General features: G+C 35.1%; 1 protein-coding gene across 6 annotated transcripts in view; it reads left to right on the forward strand.

The window, feature by feature from the left end:
- Nucleotides 1-23,026, forward strand: part of IMMP2L (inner mitochondrial membrane peptidase subunit 2) — an 865,268-nt gene that overhangs the window by 572,427 nt on the left and 269,815 nt on the right. For all 6 annotated transcript variants that reach the window (XM_032275691.1, XM_032275696.1, XM_032275694.1 and 3 more), the window contains one exon: nt 10,158-10,223. In XM_032275691.1, coding sequence (XP_032131582.1) covers nt 10,158-10,223 — 66 coding nt within the window. The remainder of the gene's footprint in view (nt 1-10,157; nt 10,224-23,026) is intronic.

Below are 23,026 nucleotides of genomic sequence, written 5' to 3' on the forward strand. Positions count from 1 at the left end.
CAACTAAAAATAAGACAGAATCTTTAGCTCCTTGAAAGGATGCATCGCAGTATACGGTTATGATTTTTGGAAAGGGATTTCTCTGGTGTTGTATGTGTAGAACACTGACAACTGGGATTTTCCCCCCAGATTTATTAAAGTATGATCAGCAAATAAAAATTATATGCATTTACAGTATAAAATGTGATGAGTTGACATATGCACACATTGTGAAATGATTAGCTAATTAACATAGCCATTTTCTCATGTTTATCTTTTTGTGTGTATATGGTGAGAACATTGAAGATCTACTTTCTTAGCAATTTTCAATTATATAATACATTATTATTGACTGGAGTCACCACACTGTTCAATATATCTCCAGACCCCCTAACGGAAACTTTGTACCCTTTGACCAGCCACTCCCCATTTTCACCCCCAATCTCCACCAACAACTCCTGGCAACCATCATTCTGTTCTATTCACTGGAAATATTGACTCTGCATTTTCTTCCAAACAATGAAAATTTTTCAGGCTAACAAGGGAAAGGACAAACATATGAATAATGTGTAACAGCAATGTAACCAAACTTTCCCTCATTCTGAGACACCTGGTAAATGAGTAGAACCCGAGCATAGCAACTTTGAGGATCTTTCTTCTCCAAGTCAGTGTTTCTGTGCCCTCTTTGTGGAATCTATAGGCAGCACACTCTCTTCTTACTCACCTGGCTGTGTTTTTCTGTCTAGTCACTGCTCTGTACGTCTGGCTTGGTTTACCCTAATGAGATAACTTCGGTTCTTCCTTGGAAATAATTATTTGTGTTTTTTTTCTGTGGTTGCCAAAGTTCCTGTATGATCTCTCACAGTTTTTTCTAACCTCTGACCTAAATTTTGCCACTCTTAACTTGCCCCATTTCTCCAAAAGATATTTATTCACAGCTACCAAAAATCCTTTCCAAATTAAGCGCTTTCTCTAGCTCTTCCCCCCTTTATAGCTCCATGTAATTCATCCAGCAGAGAGGAAGAAAGTAATACTAGAAGACCTAGAAACATATGCATAACTTTAAGAATAGGAGTTAGACATTTAATTCAATTTAATATTATTTCACTTAAAGCATTAACAAGCTATCATAATAACAAGTTATTGCAATATCAATAGAAAATGAAATATATAGAAAATTTTTCTGATAATGGAACAACTGGAGCTAGCTGAATAAGTGACTGTCAAGCTGAGCAAATAAATGATAATGCTATTTTCAGAGGTGATCAGTTCAGTAGATTTTGTAAAATCCCAAGCATCATGTATTTTTTTTTTTCCTGGAAACAATTTGCTAATACTCTTCCAGTCTACAATTGAGAGCATAAAGTTGACGTTTTTAAAAGAGCAAATTGTGTGTAGTTACTGGTACCTAACTCAGCACTCTTCTGCAAAACAATAGCATTGTATTTTAAAAATTAATAAGTTCAGCAAGGTTAGAACAGAAATGTCAGGATACTTCATATTCTACTTATGTCCTAACCTCCACACTGTCAACATTCTCCAAGAGAGTGAGCATTTTTGAGAACTTAGAATATTATCATTGATTATGCTGCATCTCACCTCTCCCCACACATACACCTAACTCAGTTTTACTAGGAAAATTTGAATCCAGTAGCACAGTTTAAAAATTAATAATGCATATCTCGATTGCCACTAAAAAGCAAATTAATCCAAGATCCATGCAATAAAGACAATTGAATGGGTACAAATTCTCAGGCTATAAAAATCAGATATGCAAAAATATATAACTTTATTTTGCCGTTGCTGATTTTAAATGTCCTATTGCAAGCATGTCTTAATCCTTTGAATTCACGGTAAACTTAAGAGCTTTCTGTGGCAATTCAAGACAAATTAAGTCTATTTATGGTTCTTTGTCATGTCAGCACAATAGCTAAGCTCCAGAAATTTATAGTGTGAAGGCATCAGGGAACAGACCCTGCACCTTGATAGACACCTTTCCTTGCTAGCATCCATGGGATGGTATGTCGGCCTGTCTGATTCTCGGTTATAAAAGTTCTCCTACTAACGACCTCCAATGCTGGCAACCACTGAAATGTCTCTATTCCCATCTTTGTCTTTCATGACCCTGAAAATGCATCATGTGGTAACCATAAAATGCTCTAGGTAAAATGCTCAAGGCTAGCCTTGTTCTCACTTTCTTCACTTTTACCAAGATGCTTTCTACCCTAAGCTTGGCATCTCATACTCTCTGATGGCACCAATATCATGGCAAACTGGTGAGTAAGCTGTGTTGGGCACAAGCTGACCCATGTGCCATTCTTCCAGAAGCATTCTCCAGTAGCTAACATTTTGCATGGACATTGACTTAAAGATCCCAACCTCAGCTCTTGTATACTAGTATTCATTCTGCAGTTCAGTTGGTCTGCCTTCTCTGTGCCATATTTATGGTGATGGATATGGTTTGATATAGAAAATACAAATAGCCTATTCTTTCAGGGTGTTTTGTGGCATGGATATCCTTCAAACCTACCAAAAATATGTGATACTATTTCCCAACCTGACTGAAACCAAAAGTCTAAAGCTGGTGAGTTTAATTGGAGTGGTTATGAGGCTAGATTGATGGATTTATTTCTTTGAAGAACAGTTGGTTTTGTTTTGTTCCATGACCTTAAGTGGTATTCCATGCAAAGCCATGCTCAGTGAGAGTTTAGATAGGGGGTTAAAGCCTAACTTGACTAAGGGGGAAGTATGTTTCTGGATGCATGTCCATCTTTGGGAGCAGAGCAGTGGTGCTTCTGTATGAAGGTCTGCATTTGGGAATCCGTATTTAAAGAATGTATACATTTATATTAAGCATTCATGTCCTTCATTTCCATGGGTATGTTCAACTTTAAGCATATTCAATATATTAAAATCAAGATTTACAAAATAAATTTGGGAATGTAATTTTCATGATCAGAAGTTTCTTTATAGATCAAAAGTTTCTTTAAATACGATGACTTCGCGTTGCATGGTAGAATACATGTGCACACACACATACATTTTACATATGTGCTATATAGTTTCTGTGCTGTATACATTCATTTACATACAACCTATTCTAGACAGTGAGGTAAACTGTAATTATATGTAATACTTGAAGATTTCACTATTTTGTGTTTTGAAATGCTTGAGTTAACAAACATTGGTGGAAATTAATTTATTGTTATGATTATGCTAAATTCCTTAGATTTTCCATAGTTAAATGAAGACATTTGTTTTTCAGGATCAAAAACCCTCAATTACACAGCTCTTTTCAATTATAGAAGTTAGAGTCACAAATACAAATTTAATTGATTTTACATAATCAAGGCTGATTCACTAATAAGACCAGTTGTCACTATTTGCTTATTAAATTCTTCCTAATCACATTTGGTGAAAGTGAAACAACTCTTACATTTACCAAGAACATTTTTTATCAATAAGCAACAGTTCAGTTCCTTAAAGCTCATGCTTTAGTTGTTTCATTAGTACTATTGAAATACATTTTCATGTGTAAGGGATTGTAGAAGATAAATCTGAGACGTATAGGTGATGTTTTCTGCTGCCGCATTCTTACGTCACTAGAAACCTGACTGGAATCTCTCCAGTGTTTTGAAAGATTCTATTGCTGCTTAGTAGCCTGATTCAAGTAGGGTATGCTTTGAGAGAATAGCCAATGTAGATAAACCATTCCTTTCTTATTCCATCCCCACCCCACAAATTGAGACTGTGTAAGTCACATTACTTGAAATTCTACTCTGTTTTCATTAAAGTTTTCTATACACATAAAATCTCCCACCCCTGCCTGATGGTTTCTTTCCCATGTTCTTTCCTTCCCCTTCTAGAAAATAAGTCAAATTTGAAACGTTAACGTGGGTTCTTACCACCTCATCTGTAAGTCATTTTGCTAGTAACGAGGCTCTTGAATGGGAGCATTCTCTGTAATATGAGGGGAAAGTGATTGTTAGGGATTGGATATACATATATTATTTTCTGAAACTACATCTGAAGTTAAAAGCTCCATACTTGAGAGGATTTCAAGAATGAACCCAAAGAACAACTAAAGTCTATAGTTTCTTTTGTTTAATTTTAAAAGATTTGCATGATACAAATAGAAGTCAGCAAGGGGGAAAAGTAACTGAAATACTAACATAAGTAAAAAGCTTTGAGCGTACTAATTAATTAAACTGTGCTGAATTTTAAAAATGAATCATTATAAATGGGGCAGCATGTACACAGTTCATACTACTGATCGTGAAGCAAGTGTACAGAATCCAAAACTAAAAAGTATTCATTTCTATCTTGATTTTACAGATAATACCTACTTGATTTAAAACAAACCTGTGCTTTTCAATATGAATTGAATAATGAATTCAATATTTCAGTTATACTTAGTTTTGATGTTTCTTTAGCTAATTATGTAATAAAATTTGACCAAACCTTTACAGTCCTCTTCTTGTTCTCCAGTGCAACAGAAACTGAAAGTTATTTTATTAGACGGTTTAAAAAATTATCTATGTAAGTCTAAATAAAGGATTGTAACTCTTGTCTTAGGCCCAGTTAATTGATCTCATTTATGAATTTGTTTTGGGAAGGGATGCCTAAAATTTACTGAGTACCTATGATGTGCTGGAATTACTGCTAGACCTTTTATGTGTTCTCTCTCAGTAGTTACATGATGCTGTGGATAGGAAAAATTTTCAAGATTTCTAGACTCACATGCCCTCAGGTACTACACCTTTATGAAACAAGCTGGTGGGATTGTGGCAAACCATCTGCTTCTCAGTTCCAGTGGACTTTTTTTTTTGAGACAGGGTCTCACTCTGTTGCCCAAGCTGGAGTGCATTGGTGTCAACATGGCTCACTGCAGCCTCCACTTCCTGGGCTCAAGCAATCCTCCTATCTCAGCCTCCTGAGTAGTTGGGACTACAGGCACATGTCAGTATGCCTGGCTAATTTTGTATTTTTTGTAGAGATGGGGTTTCACCATGTTGCCCAGGGCTGGTTTCAAACTCCTGGGCTCAAACCATCCATCCTCCTTGTTTTTCCAATCTGCTGGGATTACAGGCATGCGCCACTGCACCCAGCCTCCAGTGGACTTTTTCATGCAAGAATGTGCCACTGGGGTTGCCAGTTTTATCTATTTTTTCAGGAGAAATAAATTTATATGATGTCTCCTACTGTTAGCTAGCTCAAGGTTTTTTGTTTTTGTTTTTGTTTTTTGTTTTTTTTTTAATGCATGAACCAAACAAAATATACCTATAAGCCAGGTTTGATGGTTTGGCCACTGGTTTATAATTTCTGATCTAATCTTATCTTCCTGAAAATGAGACCCAGAAAGGTTATGTAGCTTGCCCAGAGGGAGCAGCTCACTTACAGCAGAGAGGAATAGTAACAGCAAGACTCTCTTTCCATGTTTCTCCAATTCATGAATTTGCAGGACACAGGAGGACCATCACATAGTCACCAAGTAGAACATGTGGGTCATAAAGAATGGACAAGATTAAAAGTAGTAGAGGAAAAGCTAGGTATACTCCAAACCTTTCAGCTTTAGCCACGGTGAAAACCATGCTAAACTCTGGCAACATTTTATATGGCCAATTCTGAACCATATAAATATAAACATTGGCCGGGCGCGGTGGCGCACGCCTGTAATCCCAGCACTTTGGGAGGCCGAGGCGGGCGGATCACGAGGTCAAGAGATAGAGACCATCCTGGTCAACATGGTGAAACCCCGTATCTACTAAAAATACAAAATTTAGCCGGGCGTGGTGACACGCGCCTGTGGTCCCAGCTACTCCGGAGGCTGAGGTGGAAGAATCGTTTAAACCCAGGAGTCGGAGGTTGCAGTGAGCGAAGATTGCGCCACTGCACTCCAGCCTGGCGACAGGGTAAGAATCCGTCTCAAACAAAAATAAAATAAAATAAAATAAAATAAAATAAAATAAAAATCAACCCAAGTCACAGAGGGAGGTTTTAAAATTTTATCATAAATGGGAGAAGATAATGCTTAGACCAAGGGTTAAGGTATCTATGTGACACCAGGATCAGGGTGGGGATGGTCAGGAAAAGAGAAGGTGGGACATATGCTAATGTCTCCATTCCCACACTACAAGAGGGGTCTCTTGAGTATGCCACAGTAGCTTTCAAGTGCTCCTAACAGGGTGAAAATTACTACCTTTTGGGAACATAAAAGGACATGAAATTAGTTCCAGAGACTGGAAATCCTGTTATCTCTACATTAGACCCCCCTTCTTGCCCTGCAAACCATTCTGGTTAGAGACATTCTCTGCCATACCACATAGAGCGGCTGCGACTCATGCAGTGAAGAAACAGTTCTAGGCTCCTTGTCCAAGTCTCTGGAGAAATCTTGCCCAATTAAATCATAAACATAAAACAGAATGTTTAAAATCCCAGACATAAATATTGTAAGACATTGCTTATTATAAAAACATTAAACTTAACAAATTTAAATGTAAATTTTATTATTGATTGGGCAGCATACATTGTATTCCTCAAGTAAAGCATAATCCTTCCTTTATTATACTTCACATTTTCTAGGAGATAGGCAAGTGGCCAAGAAAATTAAGACAAAGAGAAGTTTAATAAGTTTCATGATGTAAATCTGCAATAACTCTCTGACCACTTCCACTTACATCAAAGTAATGCATTCAACAGCCTAATGATTAAAATATAGATATAGATTTTAAGCAGTAATGGAATTAATATTAGTAATAGCTTTTTTCATTTTGAAATTATTTGATTAGATTCATGAGTTTAATATTACATTAAAATTTATAGATATATTTGAAGTAGTAATCGTAAGTCTTTATATAGATAGCTCACTTTGCATACTCTATTTTGCCTCACGATCTTAAAGTATAGATTATTTTAAAATACAGAATACCTTTCCAGAATTTTAAAAGCTTAAAGATTGTTGGCATAAAATATTTTTTACACTGATAGGGGTTGCTTTTCATGTTATTTCATTAATCTCACTTCAATATTAGGCGGTAAACTTGGTAATTAGTTCAGATTTTATCCCTATGTTGGTGCGTTTCTTCTTGGGTAATGTCATGTAATACAAATAGTTGTCGTCCACTAAAAGATATCCCAATAATCTGGACCAAAAATCTGGGCATGAAAGTTTTATGCACCCAGAAATTTTACTTTTCCTTTTGTTTTAGAATCTTTGTGATCAGTTCCCAGTAAAAATGGATGCAAATTTCTCTTTCTGCTATTACAGATTTGAAGTCGTGCCACAAAAAAATAAACATAGAGTTTCAATCTATACATTCTGTTGATATTTCCATATGACTAAGTATTCTTCCATAACATCATTTTTAATGACTGTATTGTGTTATGTGAGTGGACTGTGGTTTATTTAACCTGCCTGCTGTTGTTGAATTTTTTTCTTTTTTAAAATAATAATGTTTTTAACTATCCATGTAGCCAGAATTTTGCATACATTCATAGTCATCTCATTAGGGTAAACTTCTAGAAGTATCATTATTATGTCTAAAATAATATAAAATCTTGATATTGTCTTAGAGAAATGCATGTTAAAAGTTTATATGTAGAGTACTAATATCCCTAATCCTCCAACAATTCATTATTAGTAGTACATCTTTGTCAGTATAGTAAGAAAGTGTTTTAATAACCCATTATTTTAATATGCAATTATTTGATGACCACTGAGGCTGAGTATTGTTTTATATTTTCCTAGTTTTTAAAATAGGAGACATGGGAGGGGCATTTTTCTAAAAGGTCTGTAAGTAACCCTGCAGAGAGCACCTTAGTTTCATTAGGTTGAATGTGCCCATACCCCTCACTTCAGATGCACATTAATGACATTAAAATTATAGAAACATAATATTTACTTAATTTAAAAAGGGGGCAAGCCCAATCAAAACTCTGATCAAATTTCTTTTTAAAATAAAAAAAATTAAGTTAGTGAAAAACTGTGAAACTAATTGTTACAAACAGATGCAACTAACCTACATGATTTCATTTTCTCTGCAAGATATATTGTGAAATATAAATCTTTTTGAAAGTGTGCATTTTCTTTGATGAAATGTACATTTTGAATATATTTGATCTTTTCAGTTTCTGTGCATTTACATTCCTTTTAAAAAGTACTTCAATTCAAAATGTGACTTGAATTTAAAATATTTTTATTTATGCATGATTTTGAAATACATATTAAATGATCATTTATATGATGTATGAGATGTTCCTTGAAATGGGTCTGTGAAATCAAAAGACTTAAAATGTTATTGGCAGGAAATTGACCATATTAAAATAGAGATACCATTGCTGCATGACAAATAACCCCAATGTGTAGCATCTTAAAGCAACAAACATTTGTTTTCTCACATATTTTCTGAGGATGAGGAAACCAGAAACATCTTAGCTGTGTGGTTTTGACTCAGGGTCTCTCACAAATTTGCAGTCAAGCTGTTGACTGTAGTTTCTGAAGACTTGACTGAAGATCTGCTTTTAAGCTCACTAATGTGACTGTTAGCTGACCTTCCTTCTTCACCGCATGAGTCTTTCCTTAGGCTGCTCAGGACAGACCTGACTTCTAGAGTGATCCATGAAAGAGACTTTGAAAAGATAGAAGAAGGAAGGAGGGGAGAGGGAGAGGGAAAAAGGAAAAGGAAGAGGGAAAACCAAAGATGGAAGTGTTAGTCTGTTTTATAACATAATCTCAAAAGTGATGCACCATCAGTTTTACCATAAATTATTGACCTCACAGATGAATCCAATCACAGTGTGGAAGGGAACTGCATAGGTAATATATACTAGGAAAGGCAGAGATTTATTTAGAGTAAATAGTATTACTGTAAGTTAAAATTTACCATAATCAATTAGCTTGAAATAAGTGATGTCTATATGAAGTATATCAAAACCTGTCACTTTAACTGTCAGTAGCCCTCTTTTTTTTTTTTTTTTTTTTTTTTTTGAGACGGAGTTTCGCTCTTGTTACCCAGGCTGCTGGAGTGCAATGGCGCGATCTCGGCTCACCGCAACCTCCGTCTCCTGGGTTCAAGCAATTCTCCTGCCTCAGCCTCCCGAGTAGCTGGGATTACAGGCGTGCGCCACCATGCCCAGCTAATTTTTGTATTTTTAGTAGAGACGGGGTTTCACCATGTTGACCAGGATGGCCTCGATCTCTTGACCTCGTGACCCACCCGCCTCGGCCTCCCAAAGTGCTGGGATTACAGGCGTGAGCCACCGCGCCTGGCCAGTAGCCCTCTTTTAGCATTCTGAATTCTATAATCGTATTCTATAATCATCAAATCAGCATTCTGAATTCTCTAATTTTTTATTTTTTTAAGAAAATGCTTCTCATCTTCAGTAGTCTTTTTGGGGTCGAGGGATTTAAATAAAACTCTCTTTAAATGAAATTTAAAAAACACTGAAAATATATTATCATTTGAAAGAAATGTGTAAGTACTTTCTTCTGTACTAGTCCTCTTTCCTATAAGTACTTGTATTGGTCAGTTTCCACACTGCTGTATAGATACTACCTGAGACTGGATAATTTATAAAGAAAAGGTTTAATTGATGCAGTTCCATATGGCTGGGAAGGCCTCAGGAAACTTGTAATCATAGCAGAAGAATATGGGGAAGTGAGGTACATCTTCTCTAGGCAGCAGGAGAGAGAGGCCAAGCAAGCGAAGGGGAAGTGCCACACTCTTAAACCATCAAATCTCCTGAGAATAGCATGGGGAAACTGACCCCATAATTCAGTCACCTCCCACCAGGTTCCCACCCTCTACACGTGGGGATTACAATTCAAGGTGAGACTTGGGTGGAGACACAGAGCCAAACCATATCAGAACTTACCTTTAACAACAATAATTTAATAATAAACTTTATTCCTTAGTAAGAAATATTTTTATCCCTTTGTATTTTTTATTTTTGTAAAGTTTCAACATGACTTCTTTTCCCATAGAGTTTATTTAAAATGGGAAGTACTTCAGTAGTCACTTCATATCACTTTTGGCCCAAGTGAGACTGATGTCACATCGTGGAGTGCAAAGGAGTCTGTAAAGACTTTAATATAACCTATTTTTTTAATAGAATTTATTTTCATTTTCCTAAAACAACAGAGATTCAACTAATTGTATAATGTTGTCTTCTTGTTCTAGGTCTCCTAAAAACCCAGAACAGAAGATCATTAAGAGAGTGATTGCTCTTGAAGGAGATATTGTCAGGTAAGTATTTACTATTGTTTCTGAGTTCAAGTTTTATAAAATGTCTGGATTTTTGTTACCTATATCACTTGGGAAGTACATGTCATTCAAAGAGGGCCAAAGTTTTGGAGACATTCCAAATGAGCTGGTATATCTTTAGTGCCCATCATTAAACTTTCATGTTGTAAGGAATACATAAACTTTCTGATTATATTGTTATTATTTAATCCTGAAGTACAGGATAAATAAATATTAATTTAAATTAACCATCTATTCTAAAATGAACATTAAATCATTATTGATCAGATATTAAAATTACAATGATTATTTTAAGACTGTGATGTCAAGGTTCATTAAAAATTTCAAGGATATTTAATACAGAAACTAAGAGGACTGTTTTATACTTATAGAGATGTGAGAAAACTGAAAAGGATGTGAAACAGAAACTACTAAATCAGTGACAACAATGGAAGCTTGAGATGATAAGATTGTAACAATCAGGTGTTTAAGCAAGCTTTAGTGATGTATTTATTGTACTTGCTGATAAGTCAAGAACGATTGTTGACATTCAGCAAGTAAACATTGTATGGCACGATATGTCTCGTTGTGATTGCTTTCTTTAAATATATTGTAGCCAGGCCTAGACAATGTGGTGACCAAAATGCTTTGAATGCTACATTTCAGAAGTTTTCTGACCTTTTTTAAAAAATCTTGATCCTAAAGTATTTGTATTAATGATAGTTCATATTAATCAACCTCACTAAAATGAACCTCAGACAGTTTTAGAGCAGATTCTAGGCCAGCAGTTCTCACTGCATGGCCAGAGGATGCCAGGGGATTCCTAAGACCCTTTTAGGGTCTATGCAATTAAAACTACTTTCCTAATAATTCTAAGGTGTTACTTGCCTTTTTTTCACTCTCATTCTGTTGTGTGTACAGTGGAGTTTTCCAGATTTGTGATATTGGAATTGATTGAATGCAGGAGCAGATATGAGAATCCAGCTGTTTTCTATTAAGCCAGACACTAAAAAGATCTGCAAAAATGTAAACAAATCAGTCTTTTTATGATTTATTATTTGCTTTTGGAAAAGAACTATATTTTTTATTTAAATCCTATTGTTTTTGTTAAGAGTTTATTTTTGGTATTTTAAATTAAATCAATAAATGAAATTTTAAAATAATTTTCTATTTTAATTTCTAATATGGTAATTACTGATAAATAGTAGCCACATAAATAAAAGTTTTTTGAGATTTTCAATTATTATTTAAAATGTGAAGAAGTCCTGATACCAAACAATTTAAAAACTTATTGATGTACAAATTCATGGCAACAATTTTCATGTCAGGATTGACTGCTTATACTAGTAACCTACACGATATCAAAAACATGGGGAGAAATGCCAGATATAGGTGACAGGAAGATGGAGGCAGCAAACCACCTTGCTATGTATGTACCTATGCAACAATCCTGCATAATCTGCACAGGTACCCCAGAACCTAACGTACAATAATAATAATAATAATAATAATAATAATAATAAAAGACACAGAGATGCCAACAACCTGAAAACATTTTTGATCGAGGTATAATTTATTTACCTTGCAATTCACCCATTTAAAATATACAGTTCAATAAGTTTTAGTATAAATTTATACAATTTTCCAGTCCTCATAACAATCTAGTTTTTGAACACTTCTGTTACCTATTACCTTCAAAAGTTCTCTCTTGTCCATTTGCACTAAACTCCTGCTTTCACTCCCAGCCCCAGACTTCCACAGGTCTGCTTTCAGTCTCCAGAGTCTAGCCTTCTCCAGAAATTTTTTTTAAACGGAATTATACAATATATAGTCTTCAGTGTCTGCGTTTCTTTTGTTGTTGTTAACAGAATGTTTTTTAGGTTTCTCTGTATTGTGCATATTGTCTATAGTTTATTTTTATTCCTGAATATAATCTATTTTATAGACTTACCATATTTCGTTTATCCAGTCACAACTCGATGCATATTAGGATTGTTGCCAGTGTGGCATACTATGAGTAATTCTGTAGGTATTGGTATAAATACTATAAACATTTGCATCTTCTGGTGGAAATATAGTCTCATTTCTATTGGGTATACAGTTGGCTCTCTGTATTCATGGGTTCCGCATCCCTGGTTTCAACCAACTGAAGATGGAAATATTCAGAAAGAGAGAAAACAAAGGATACTGTGTCTGTACTGATAAAAAAAAAAATACAGACTTTTTTTCTTATCATTATTCCCTAAACAATGCAGTAAGACAAACATTTGCATAGCAGTTATATTGTATTAGAAATAAATAATCTAGAAATAATTTAAAGGATATGGGGGGATGCACATAGTTATATGCAAATATTACATCATTTTTGTGTAAGGAACTTGAGCATCTGTGGATTTCGGTATCTGTAGGGGGATTTTGGTATCTATATTTGTGAGAACTAATCTCCCACAAATACAGAGGGACAACTGTATCTGTGGGATGCTGAGTGTTATGGTAGATGCATGTTTACCTTTCTAAGAAACCATCAAACCATTTTAGAAAGTGGCTGGATCATTTCGTGTACTGCCAGCAATGCATTAGGAATCTAGTTTTTTTTTACATCCTTGTCAGCACTTGATATTGTCTATATTTTTTTATTATAGCCATCCTAGTGGGTGAAAAGTAGAATCTCATTGTGGTTTTAAATTGCATTTCTCTGAATCCTAGCGATAAAAATAAACTACAGTGCACACTTTCCATTCATATCTCTTTTTGGGTAAAATATCTGTTCAAATCATTTGTAAATTTTATATTGGGTTGTTTTGAGTTATAAGAGATTCTTTGATTATTTTAATGGAGTAAGCATTTGGGGGACGACGTATAATGCTATGATTTAGTCAGATGCAGGTCTATTAGTATAAAAGAACTTAGTTATCATTTCTTATAGAATCTATGTTCTAAACTAGAAGAACTTGGTGACTATTTTTTTCAATAGCCTCTCCAGCCTTCTGCTTTGTGGCAGAAACTGGGAAGAGAAAATTTAGAAAACCGTTGGATATACTTCCACAAATATCCAAAATACACTTTCAGTATTTGGAAAACAGCGTGTAGATAAGATGCAAATCCCATTCAAAGAACGTCAACAAACCTTGAAAACATTACTCTAAGCAAAGGAAGCCAGTCACAGAAGACCACATACATATGATTCCATTTATATAAAAGGTCCAGAATAGACAAATTCAAAGAAACAGAAATAAATTAGTGATTCCCAGAGGCATGGAAGAGGGGGAATGAGAGTTACTGCTAATGAGTATAAGGTTTTTATTGTTTTGGGGGGTTATGAAATTGTCCTAAAATTATATTGCCATGATGGTTACACAACTCTGTGAATATACCATACTAAAAACATTGAGTTGTACATTTTAAATGGATAAATTTTATCTTATATGAATTATATCTTAATAAAGCTATTTTTAAAACCCAAAAGAATGTGACAACAAAGCAGGCGAAAACGTCATCTATATAAAGCAATCTACCAGGATTAAGAGTACCAAAGGATCCATTTTACATTATAATCCAAAGAAAACACAGCTTTTAACTCAGATACATCAGAATTGGTCACTAGCTGAACAGCCACCAATATGAAACTGCAAAGCTTGGTCAAACATAAAAAGCTTTGTACAATCAGAAATCCTACAACAGACCTTTCTGAGGAACAGTTCAGGTTGTTGCTTTCCTCAGTACATGTAAATATTGGGTATACAGCGGAACCAGAGCCAGAGCAAGGGTTAATGATGCCAGGTTGGGATTTGAGGGAACAGGAATTGGATAATGTGAAAGGTCTACACTCTTGCTCCACTGCTGCAGCCCTCATGGAGTCCGTGAATTGACACCAGGGGCGTACAGCTCTATCTGTCCCCCTTTGGTACACCTCTCATATAGAGCAACCAAAAACATAACTGAGCACATATATTCCTAAAATGATTTTCCAACAGTGTTGAAATGTTAAGAGGTGATTAGATAATAGAGTGTTATTTACTGGTAAACATACATCTTTTCTCTGTGATTCGTTTTTTAAAGTGCAGAGCATATTAAAAACTATAAAAATATGCTGTCTACTACTAGAAGCCATTAGTCTACTGGTCCCCTGACTTGGGACAGGCAAGGTGCTTTGGTCTGTGATGTGGATGCCTCAGTCCCATCTTTCCTCTGCATATTATTAGATTACCTAGTAGGCAAGCTAAATTCAAATATAGATCACCAAAAGTATTTTCTTGGAAAGAATTTGATATTTCGTAAAATGATCAAGGAAAACAGTCTTATTTTTTAGGACTTACTTGTACTTACTGTAGGTTTCAGTAGTATTTTTATTTTGAATTACATATAATTAGAGGTTAGAGAATGAACCAAAATTTTTTTGGAGGTTAGATCCATTGAAGGATTAATACAATATTCCACTTAATATTCTGTTAGTTACACTCCACTCCATTAGGTGGCAAAAGCAGATATGTAGTGAAATATAGCTTAAAGAGCACTTAGGGGTATCTGGGGAAGTAAGGGCGGTAGGAGCCAGGGCTCAACTAGCCTTACTGCAGAATGGGAATGGCAGTGTTGCAGGACTTCTAGGTTTTGTCACTTGCACCCTCTGTCCACTGGCATATTGCTTTTGCCTATCTGTGTTTTGGTTGGCTTTTGCCCCACCACCAACTGCTGACTTCTTGGATGTGCCTCATTACCTGAGAGAAGTCTGAGTGTCACCCTTTGACATACAGATCTAGGACCTGTCCACTTGACAGATAGCTGGTCAACCAACTGCCTTTAGGGTAGGCATCCTTCCCTGGTCTTGTCAGCTGTAGGTGGGTAGACCAGTCATCTGCTGCACACCTTGTACTTAAAAGGAACCTGTTGGTAAGGGCTTGTTGGTGTGACAGATAGATGCACATCCCAGAATGGGGCATTACAATAAACAGACACTTTGCTCAGAATTGCCTTTTGAAACATTTCAATAAAACTGTAATCTTCTCCCCTTGGAGTTGTTTCGACATTACTCTCTGGGGAAAATCAGCTGTTTTAAAGTTTTGTTTTAAATTACAGAAATAACACAAGTAAAACTCAAAAGGCTTTACTGAACATCCTTGCACACATACCTTTGTACGGTTGTATGTTTCTTTTTGTAGAATAGAGAGATGAAAGTGGAAATATTGGGACAAGTTTGTTGTTGTTGTTATTGTGGTTATTTTTACTTCCAATTTATACTGCCAAATTTTCCTCTTAAGAGGTTTGTCTACATTTATACTCTTATCAACACAGCATGAAAAACCATTTTAGAGAAATTTTAGAGACAATTGATTCAAAGGTCTTGTGCAATGGGGATATTTTGGACTTAAGATTTACAGGGTAAAACATTTCAACAGAAAATTTAAAATTAGTTTTGGATTATGAGGTTAAATTTCATTTAAGCAGTTCACTGACTGTGTAGAGCTTAGTAGCATTCTTTTAATAAGCATTGTAGTCTAGATACTGGAGAGACATAAGTGAACATAAGAGACAGTGTTCCTGCTCTCAGGATGCTTACATTCTAGTGGTTAGAAGCAGACAATAAACAAATATATAAATTTTTAAATGTACATTACATACATTTTTATATACATTACATTTTATAGACATATACATTATATGTCTATAATAATACAATGTCATGAGTAAGAAGTACTATGAAGAAAATTGAAGTATAAAAAGGGTTAGAGAGAGATGGTGAGGATATGGGGCTGTTTTTTTAGGTACGATGTTCACTGAAAACTTCTGTTAACAAAAAGATGTTTGAAGAGACTCAGAAATTAAGGAAGAGAGGGAAAGAGTCATACTAATGTCTGAGGAAAGGAGAGTTCAAACCAAAGGAATAGCAAATGCAAACCTAAGATGGATAGGTGAGTTCAAGGAAGTACAGACTTTATTGAAGAAGGGAAAGACTTTACCGAAGAAGGGAAACTGAAATAGGATTAGATCTGACAGGTTTGCAGAGCCCTGTGGGTCCTAGAAAGGACTTTGAATTCATTTTAGAAGGATGGCGAGCCATGGAGCAATGTGATCTGATTGGCATTTTTAAAGAATCACTCTTTCTGCTGCTTGGAGAACAGACTGAAGGGGGATACTCTGACTCAAACAACTGGTCAAAGTGTTTTACTATTGAGAAAATAGTATCTAGTGTCTTGTTAAAATAGTTGTATCTTTGTTTATGACATGCATGATACTTTTGTTATTTTAAATGACTTAGATAAAAGTAGTTACATTATTTATAGTCGCAGTCATTATGATTATATTGACAAGGCAAAAAGTATCCTGGAAGTACTTTTTCAGAGAATTTAGCTGAATTTACAAATGAATGTTGTAAAAGATGAGACTTTGGGTGGCCTGAACTTTCCACCTTGATGTCAGCATTGATTAAAATCACAAGGCATGGCTTGATTCTCTGGATCTCATAGTTAGGGATGCAGTCATTTTCATAATGTTGACCCAAGTGGGTATGCTTACCTATAACACCAAACAGTAAAAAGAAGCTGATTCGACTGATACTTAGACCCATTAATCCCACTGAAATATTATTTTTAGTTAGTTGCTTTTTCTTATTAATTTGTTGTGACTCAAATCGAAGTACTGTTTTAGAAAAGCATAAAATGAATGCAAAGCACTAAACTCCAGCAAGTCAGTGTGAGGCAACCACAATTGCAGATTTTAAGGCATCAACATTTTTTATTGGAACACTTGTATTTCTGTTTCATAGATCTTCTCTGCCCAGTCAGAAATGAAGCCCAGCATCGTTTTCCGTCTTTCTTGGTGAAATACCACTTTATAGAATTTTGGAATCTCGGTCTCCATGTGGTTAGCGACCTCAATGAAGTAAAGGAATGGACTCTTTTTAGTCCCTAGTGAAGAAAGTGCTCGTGTGACTTGTCATCTACACTAGGACACTTTGAGAGTGAGGAAAGATGAATTCATTATTACATGAGGGAGTTAACGTAAACTGGGACTGCCAAAACAAGCTGAAACAAATGGTTGCTCTACTAAAGAAACGTAATCTGCTTTATAAATCGCTTCACATAATTTGATTTTGTTCAGTTCGTGGGCCTGCCTGTTCAGGGGAATTCCAAGAAGTGTTCATCGAAAACAGAATCGCTTCTTGACTCCAGGGAGGAATCAGGCAAGGGAGGATCAGTGCTGTTGTGAAGCAGTGTTTGCTGCTCATGACGCAGTCATTTTGTGCTGGTGAGCACAGCACAAGGCTTTCTTTAACTGGTATTGATATTGCAGAGTACTCCCAAATAGAGAATCATGAGTCTTCACTCACTGCGAAATATTTAAATGAAAATTTGTCTTTGAGTCTAAAGACTATATTGTAAAATGTCAGAACACTCTAATTTATTAAAAACAACTTTCTGGTATTAGCAAAAGAAAAATCCATTTTGTCACTAGAAATTAAACATTTCAAAGCCTGTTTATTTTAAATGTACTATTGAAGATGTGGAAATCAATATGAGCCTATCATAGCTGGTTGAATCATATTAGGTTGCAGCAAACGATGGATCTTTATAGGAAGAAAAACAGAACTAAATTGAGTTTTCCCCAGTATAACTACAAATGATGCTTATTTAATAACCTTTTTTTTTTTTTCTCAATGATTGGTGCAATAGCTCTGAATAACAGAAACCAATGTATCCATATGGCTGTTGCTAAAGATCATGCATTTATTTATGTCATCTTTGGTAGATTAGGAATTAGAGATGGTTTCTGTCCTGAAAGGAGGGAGATATGAACAGAAACTTGTGTTCTGGACCCTGTTAAAGATTTGGTGAGTAAAATGTTTTAGAGCATGGAAGCTAATAGTTTCATTTTATAGTTCTCAATCGGAGCCGGGTAGGTGATTCTTTTGAGGACAGAGGATATTTGTACACTGGTTCTTAGTTGTTGGTAGCTTGAGCAGAAGGTGTTCAGAAATCTTTTAAGCCCTTTAGCCTGGTTTAATTTGAACCCTGAATTTTCTAAAATCAAAATAGCGTTGCACATTCATCTTTAATGCTGCTGTTTGATAGACAAGAGATTGAGCAGTACAATTAAATGTCTTAGGGTCTGTCCAATGGTTTGGTTGCCACCAAGTAAGAGGCATTTGTGAAAAATCATCAGTATCCCTCTGGTGTTACCCCTAGAAATTATTAGTATCTTGTAGATATTCTTAGCTTATTGGTACAGAATTATAACTTTTCCTTACTGAAGAATCATAGGTTGGTAGACAGCCTATACCTTTATGAAAATAGTTTTTTCTTTTCTAAAGATAGGTTGATTATGTTTTACACTATTGCTGTATTAGTGAATAAAAATGGAATTGGTAATAAAAACTGTATATCTTAGCAATAGGTATTTGTTTCTGATCACCAGAGAGATAGTCACCTTAAGTTTATATATAGACTCTTTACATATATTGAAGTTTATACCTAGAATCTTGATTTTATATCAAGATTAATAAATGTGAAAAATGTTGGGTTTTTAAAAATATATATATTATTTGTGTAATCAGTTTGGCAGTATAGGGAGATTTCTGGAGGCACTACATCAAACATAGGGAATATACTTTCATGTGTGACAGCTGGAGAAAGTCATTAGGCCATTTAGATTGAATTGCTTTATCCGATAATGATGACACCCATTATATGTGATACTCTCCCCCCCACTGTCAGTGGTTTCCTTGAATGGTTTCATTTTCTACCTTAGTCCACCTATCGCTCGTGAATAGACTTCATCTTTAGATATGAAAGTCTCGCGTATTTATTCATTCATGCATAGTTATTCGTTAGGTATGACGTAGAAGCCATGACCACAAACTATGAACTCAAACTGCCTTAGTTCAGATCCCAGCTTTGCCACTTTGCCAAATTACTTAATCCTCTAAACCAAATTTTCCTCATCTATAAAATGGAAATTGTGGTAGTGTATACTCCATAGTGCTTTCTGGAGAATTATGTGAAATAATGGATATAGTTTGGTTAGCACAGTGCCTGGCCCTTGGTGTGTTCAGTAAATATCAGGTAGTAGTAGTAGTTGTTATGATTTAATAATGATTTATTGAGTGCCTTGAGTATTTACTGTGTGTTAAACACTGTTCCCGTTTCAGGGATTATAAATATTAAAAGCCAAAGATGAATTATTGTCCCTTTGAAGTTCCTAGTCTGGTGGAAAGGCAAGAAAGACAACAAAGGAAATGCAGTGTAACAAGAGAATTGCCACCATGCAGATGCACTAAAACCCCTGGAGCTTAGCAGGAACATCTGGTGGGCCTAAGTGGCATGGCTGTGTGGGAGACAACTCTTGGGTTGGAGTTTGAGATGAGAAGGAGATCTGTAGCCTCTGTCTTAATTGCAAAAATAATGTGTGCTTAATATGGAAAATTCAAACAATAATGGAGCATATGACGTAAAAAGAAAAGGTTCTCATTTCTCTCTTCCTCTAATCACAGCCCTAGACATATATCTGGTGTGTATTCTTTTAATCTATGTCACGCTGAAAAGACTAGAAAAATATTTATTTTATGTCAGATTTTATTGTGAATATTCCAAAATAAAAATATGCACTTGAGATTTATTTCTAAGGATTAAGACATATATCTGTGGGGAGTTCACCATACATGTTACACTAGGGTACCTATGCTAGGTAGCTATTGGAAAACATGACAATTCCAGAATTGCCTATTTAGTAAGTCTTGGAATCATCCTAGCAGTAGCATACATAAAGATATCATGGATATATTATTGGGTAGCAATGATATGTGCTCTAGATAAATGTATAGAAATGTAAGGGAAAGAGAAGGAATGTTGAATAATTTCCTCATTACTTGATATTTTTTATATTAAGGTCATTAAATCTAAAATGAAATATTAGAACCGTCATGTTTTCTCTAGGTAGTCCATGGGCTAAAATAACTTAGGTACTTAAGGTAGAAAAAATATTGGCTTAGCTTAATTAGGATAAATCTCTTCAACACAGAGTCTAGCAGGATGATCTAATCTTGCTGTATCCTCATCTATATCTCCGTGACTATCTGAAGACAGTAAACAGATTCTAACTTCTGATACTTTTCACAAAACTTCTTTCCCACTTCTTGGACTGGCTTTGGAACATTACTCCTTAGTTCTACCATGTGCCTCAGGTTTTCCCCCAATGCAGATGGACAATATGTGGTTCTCCTTTGCAGTCCGCTGTCTCCTAGCAGGAAGCACACCACATTTGGAGCTGGTTAGTGCATTCCTGTATTAACCCACTTATGCCCAGTGTTCCATTGGAACGCTAAGCATGTGGGAGTTATTTATATCCTACTGCTCAAGGTCATCATCAAGGTCTGATTTTTTAGTCATGCAACAGCTCAAAAAAATTGCGAACTCTGGCATAAATGGGTTAATTAGCCTTCTTTACTGCTGGCTCAATTATATTTCTGAGTAGTATAACCTTTTAAAGATATGAACTCGAAGTAAAGATGTAGAGAAATAACAACTTTTGTACCTTCCTTTGAACTAAGTATTGATTTATGTTTTTTTCTCTGCCCATGGTAATGTAAGTCTGTCAAATATTTGGAAAGGACTTATAATTATCTCAGCAGGAAGCTTAAAATTTGTCTTTTAAAATACCCCCCTTTTTTTTAGCTGAGCTTTAAAAGCATGTCAGAAAGATTCTAGAATATTTCAGCCTGAATAATTACTTAATGTTCAGAAACAGCGCTTCTATTTTTGTGCAGTTTCGGTTCACCTTGTTTAACTTAACATTGACCATGGTTTCTCTTTTAAGATGTTGGGAGGAAGAATTTTATGTAGGGAAACAGGTAAGTTCAAGTTATTGATTTAAATAGTAATGGACACTTTTACATTTTTATTTAAAAAATTGTTTAGAAGGTTTTTTAGGTGTTTATGAGCAGTGAAGAGTAGCATCATATAGTAGATCGTGCATCATACTTGGAGTAAGACAATAGAAGTTCACTCCCAGCTGTGTTCCATACAAAGCTGTGTAACCTTGGCAAAGTTATTGATTGCTGAGTTTGATGTATTTGGTGTATTTATATCTTTCTATTCTCTGGATTATTTTGAAGACCAAATAAGATTAAATGCACACACACACACACAACCACCACCACCACCACCACACCATATATACATGCAGCAGTACTTTGTGAGCTTTAACACACAGTCACCATTAATTTAGTATTGACGAATTTTCTGTTTGGTTTCTTCAGAGCTTAACAGAATGCCTTGCCCATTTTAGATTATCAAATTTTTGTTGTCATTGTAGAAATAACATGATTGTTCTCCTAGGTTAATGAATAGCTCTATATTTTGTGAACTGTGAAGCTGGAAGAAACAAAAAAATTAAAAGTTTTTTAATTTAAATTTTTATTTTATTGTGATGTCAACACTTTATATAAGATCTACCTTCTTAAAAGATGTTTAATTGTGCATACAGTATTGTTTACTATAGGCACAATATTGTACAACAGATCACTATGATGTATTCATCTTGCTTAACCTAATTTTATACTCATTGATTACGAACTCTCCATTACCACCTCCCCCAGCTCCTGGTAACCACCTTCTACTCTCTGTTTATATGAGTTTGACTATTTTAGATAGTTCGTGTTAGTGGGGTCATGCAGTATTTGTCTCTCTGTAACTAACTTAACTTACTTAGCATAATACTCTCAAGGTTCATCTATGTTGTTACATGTGGCAGAATTTCCTTTTCTTTTTCTGCCATAAAACAGAACAAGATTATATTTCAATATACAACTTCTGTATAACCAAAAAATAAACCACCACAGTAGAATGAATGAGAAGAAACATACTTACAATTCTAGACAAAATATTCCTTTCTAATGCTTGAAAAATATTTCAAGTTCAAATAAATATATGTATATTTGGCATATATATATGAACTTGGTACATATATATATATGTTCAAATATATATATTTGTTCAAATATATATATGTGTATATATATGGCATATATACTTGACATATGTATGAACTTGGTGCATATATATATGCACCACATTTTCTTTATCCATTCATCTGTCTATGGACTTGGTAAAAATACACCAAAGTCATAGAACTCAACAACTTTGTAAGGAACAGAGCTGGGGCTGAATTTCCTGTCATGCTACTCCAAGTGTAACTATCATGCTACCCCTCATTGTCAGTAGGCTGATTCTGCATGTTGGCTATTGTAAACATGTTGCAAAGAACATGGGAAGGCTAATATCTTTTTAACATTCTGATTTTAATTTTTTTGGATATATATCCAAAAGTAGAATTGCTGGATCATCTACAGTAGTTCTATTTTTTATTTTTTGAGGAACCTCCTTACTGTTTTCCGTAGAAGCTGAACCACTTTGCATTCCCACCAACAGTGTACCCTGAATAACCCAAACAACAGTATGTCCTGTTCTCCTTGACAAAGAATAACATAATTGGAGGCATCATACTTTCTGATTCCAAAGCTACAGTAATTACAACAATATGCTACTGGCATAGAGATGGATCTATAGACTAATGAAACAGAATACAGACACCAACAGAAACCCATGCATATACAGTCAATTGATCTTTGACAAGCGTCCCAAGAGTATACAATGGGGAAAAGTTTCAACAAATGACGTTGAAAAAACTGGATATCCAGATGCAGAAGAATGAAATTATACCTTTATCTTACACCACACAAAAAATCAACTCGAAATGAATTAGATTTAAAAGATTTGAAAATGTGCAATGTCTGGAAGAAAACGTAGTGGAGTAGC

The sequence above is a fragment of the Sapajus apella genome, unplaced genomic scaffold, assembly GCF_009761245.1.
Source record: "Sapajus apella isolate SASKATOON/1434 unplaced genomic scaffold, GSC_monkey_1.0 scaffold7, whole genome shotgun sequence".
In the NCBI taxonomy this organism is placed as follows: Eukaryota; Metazoa; Chordata; class Mammalia; order Primates; family Cebidae; genus Sapajus; species Sapajus apella.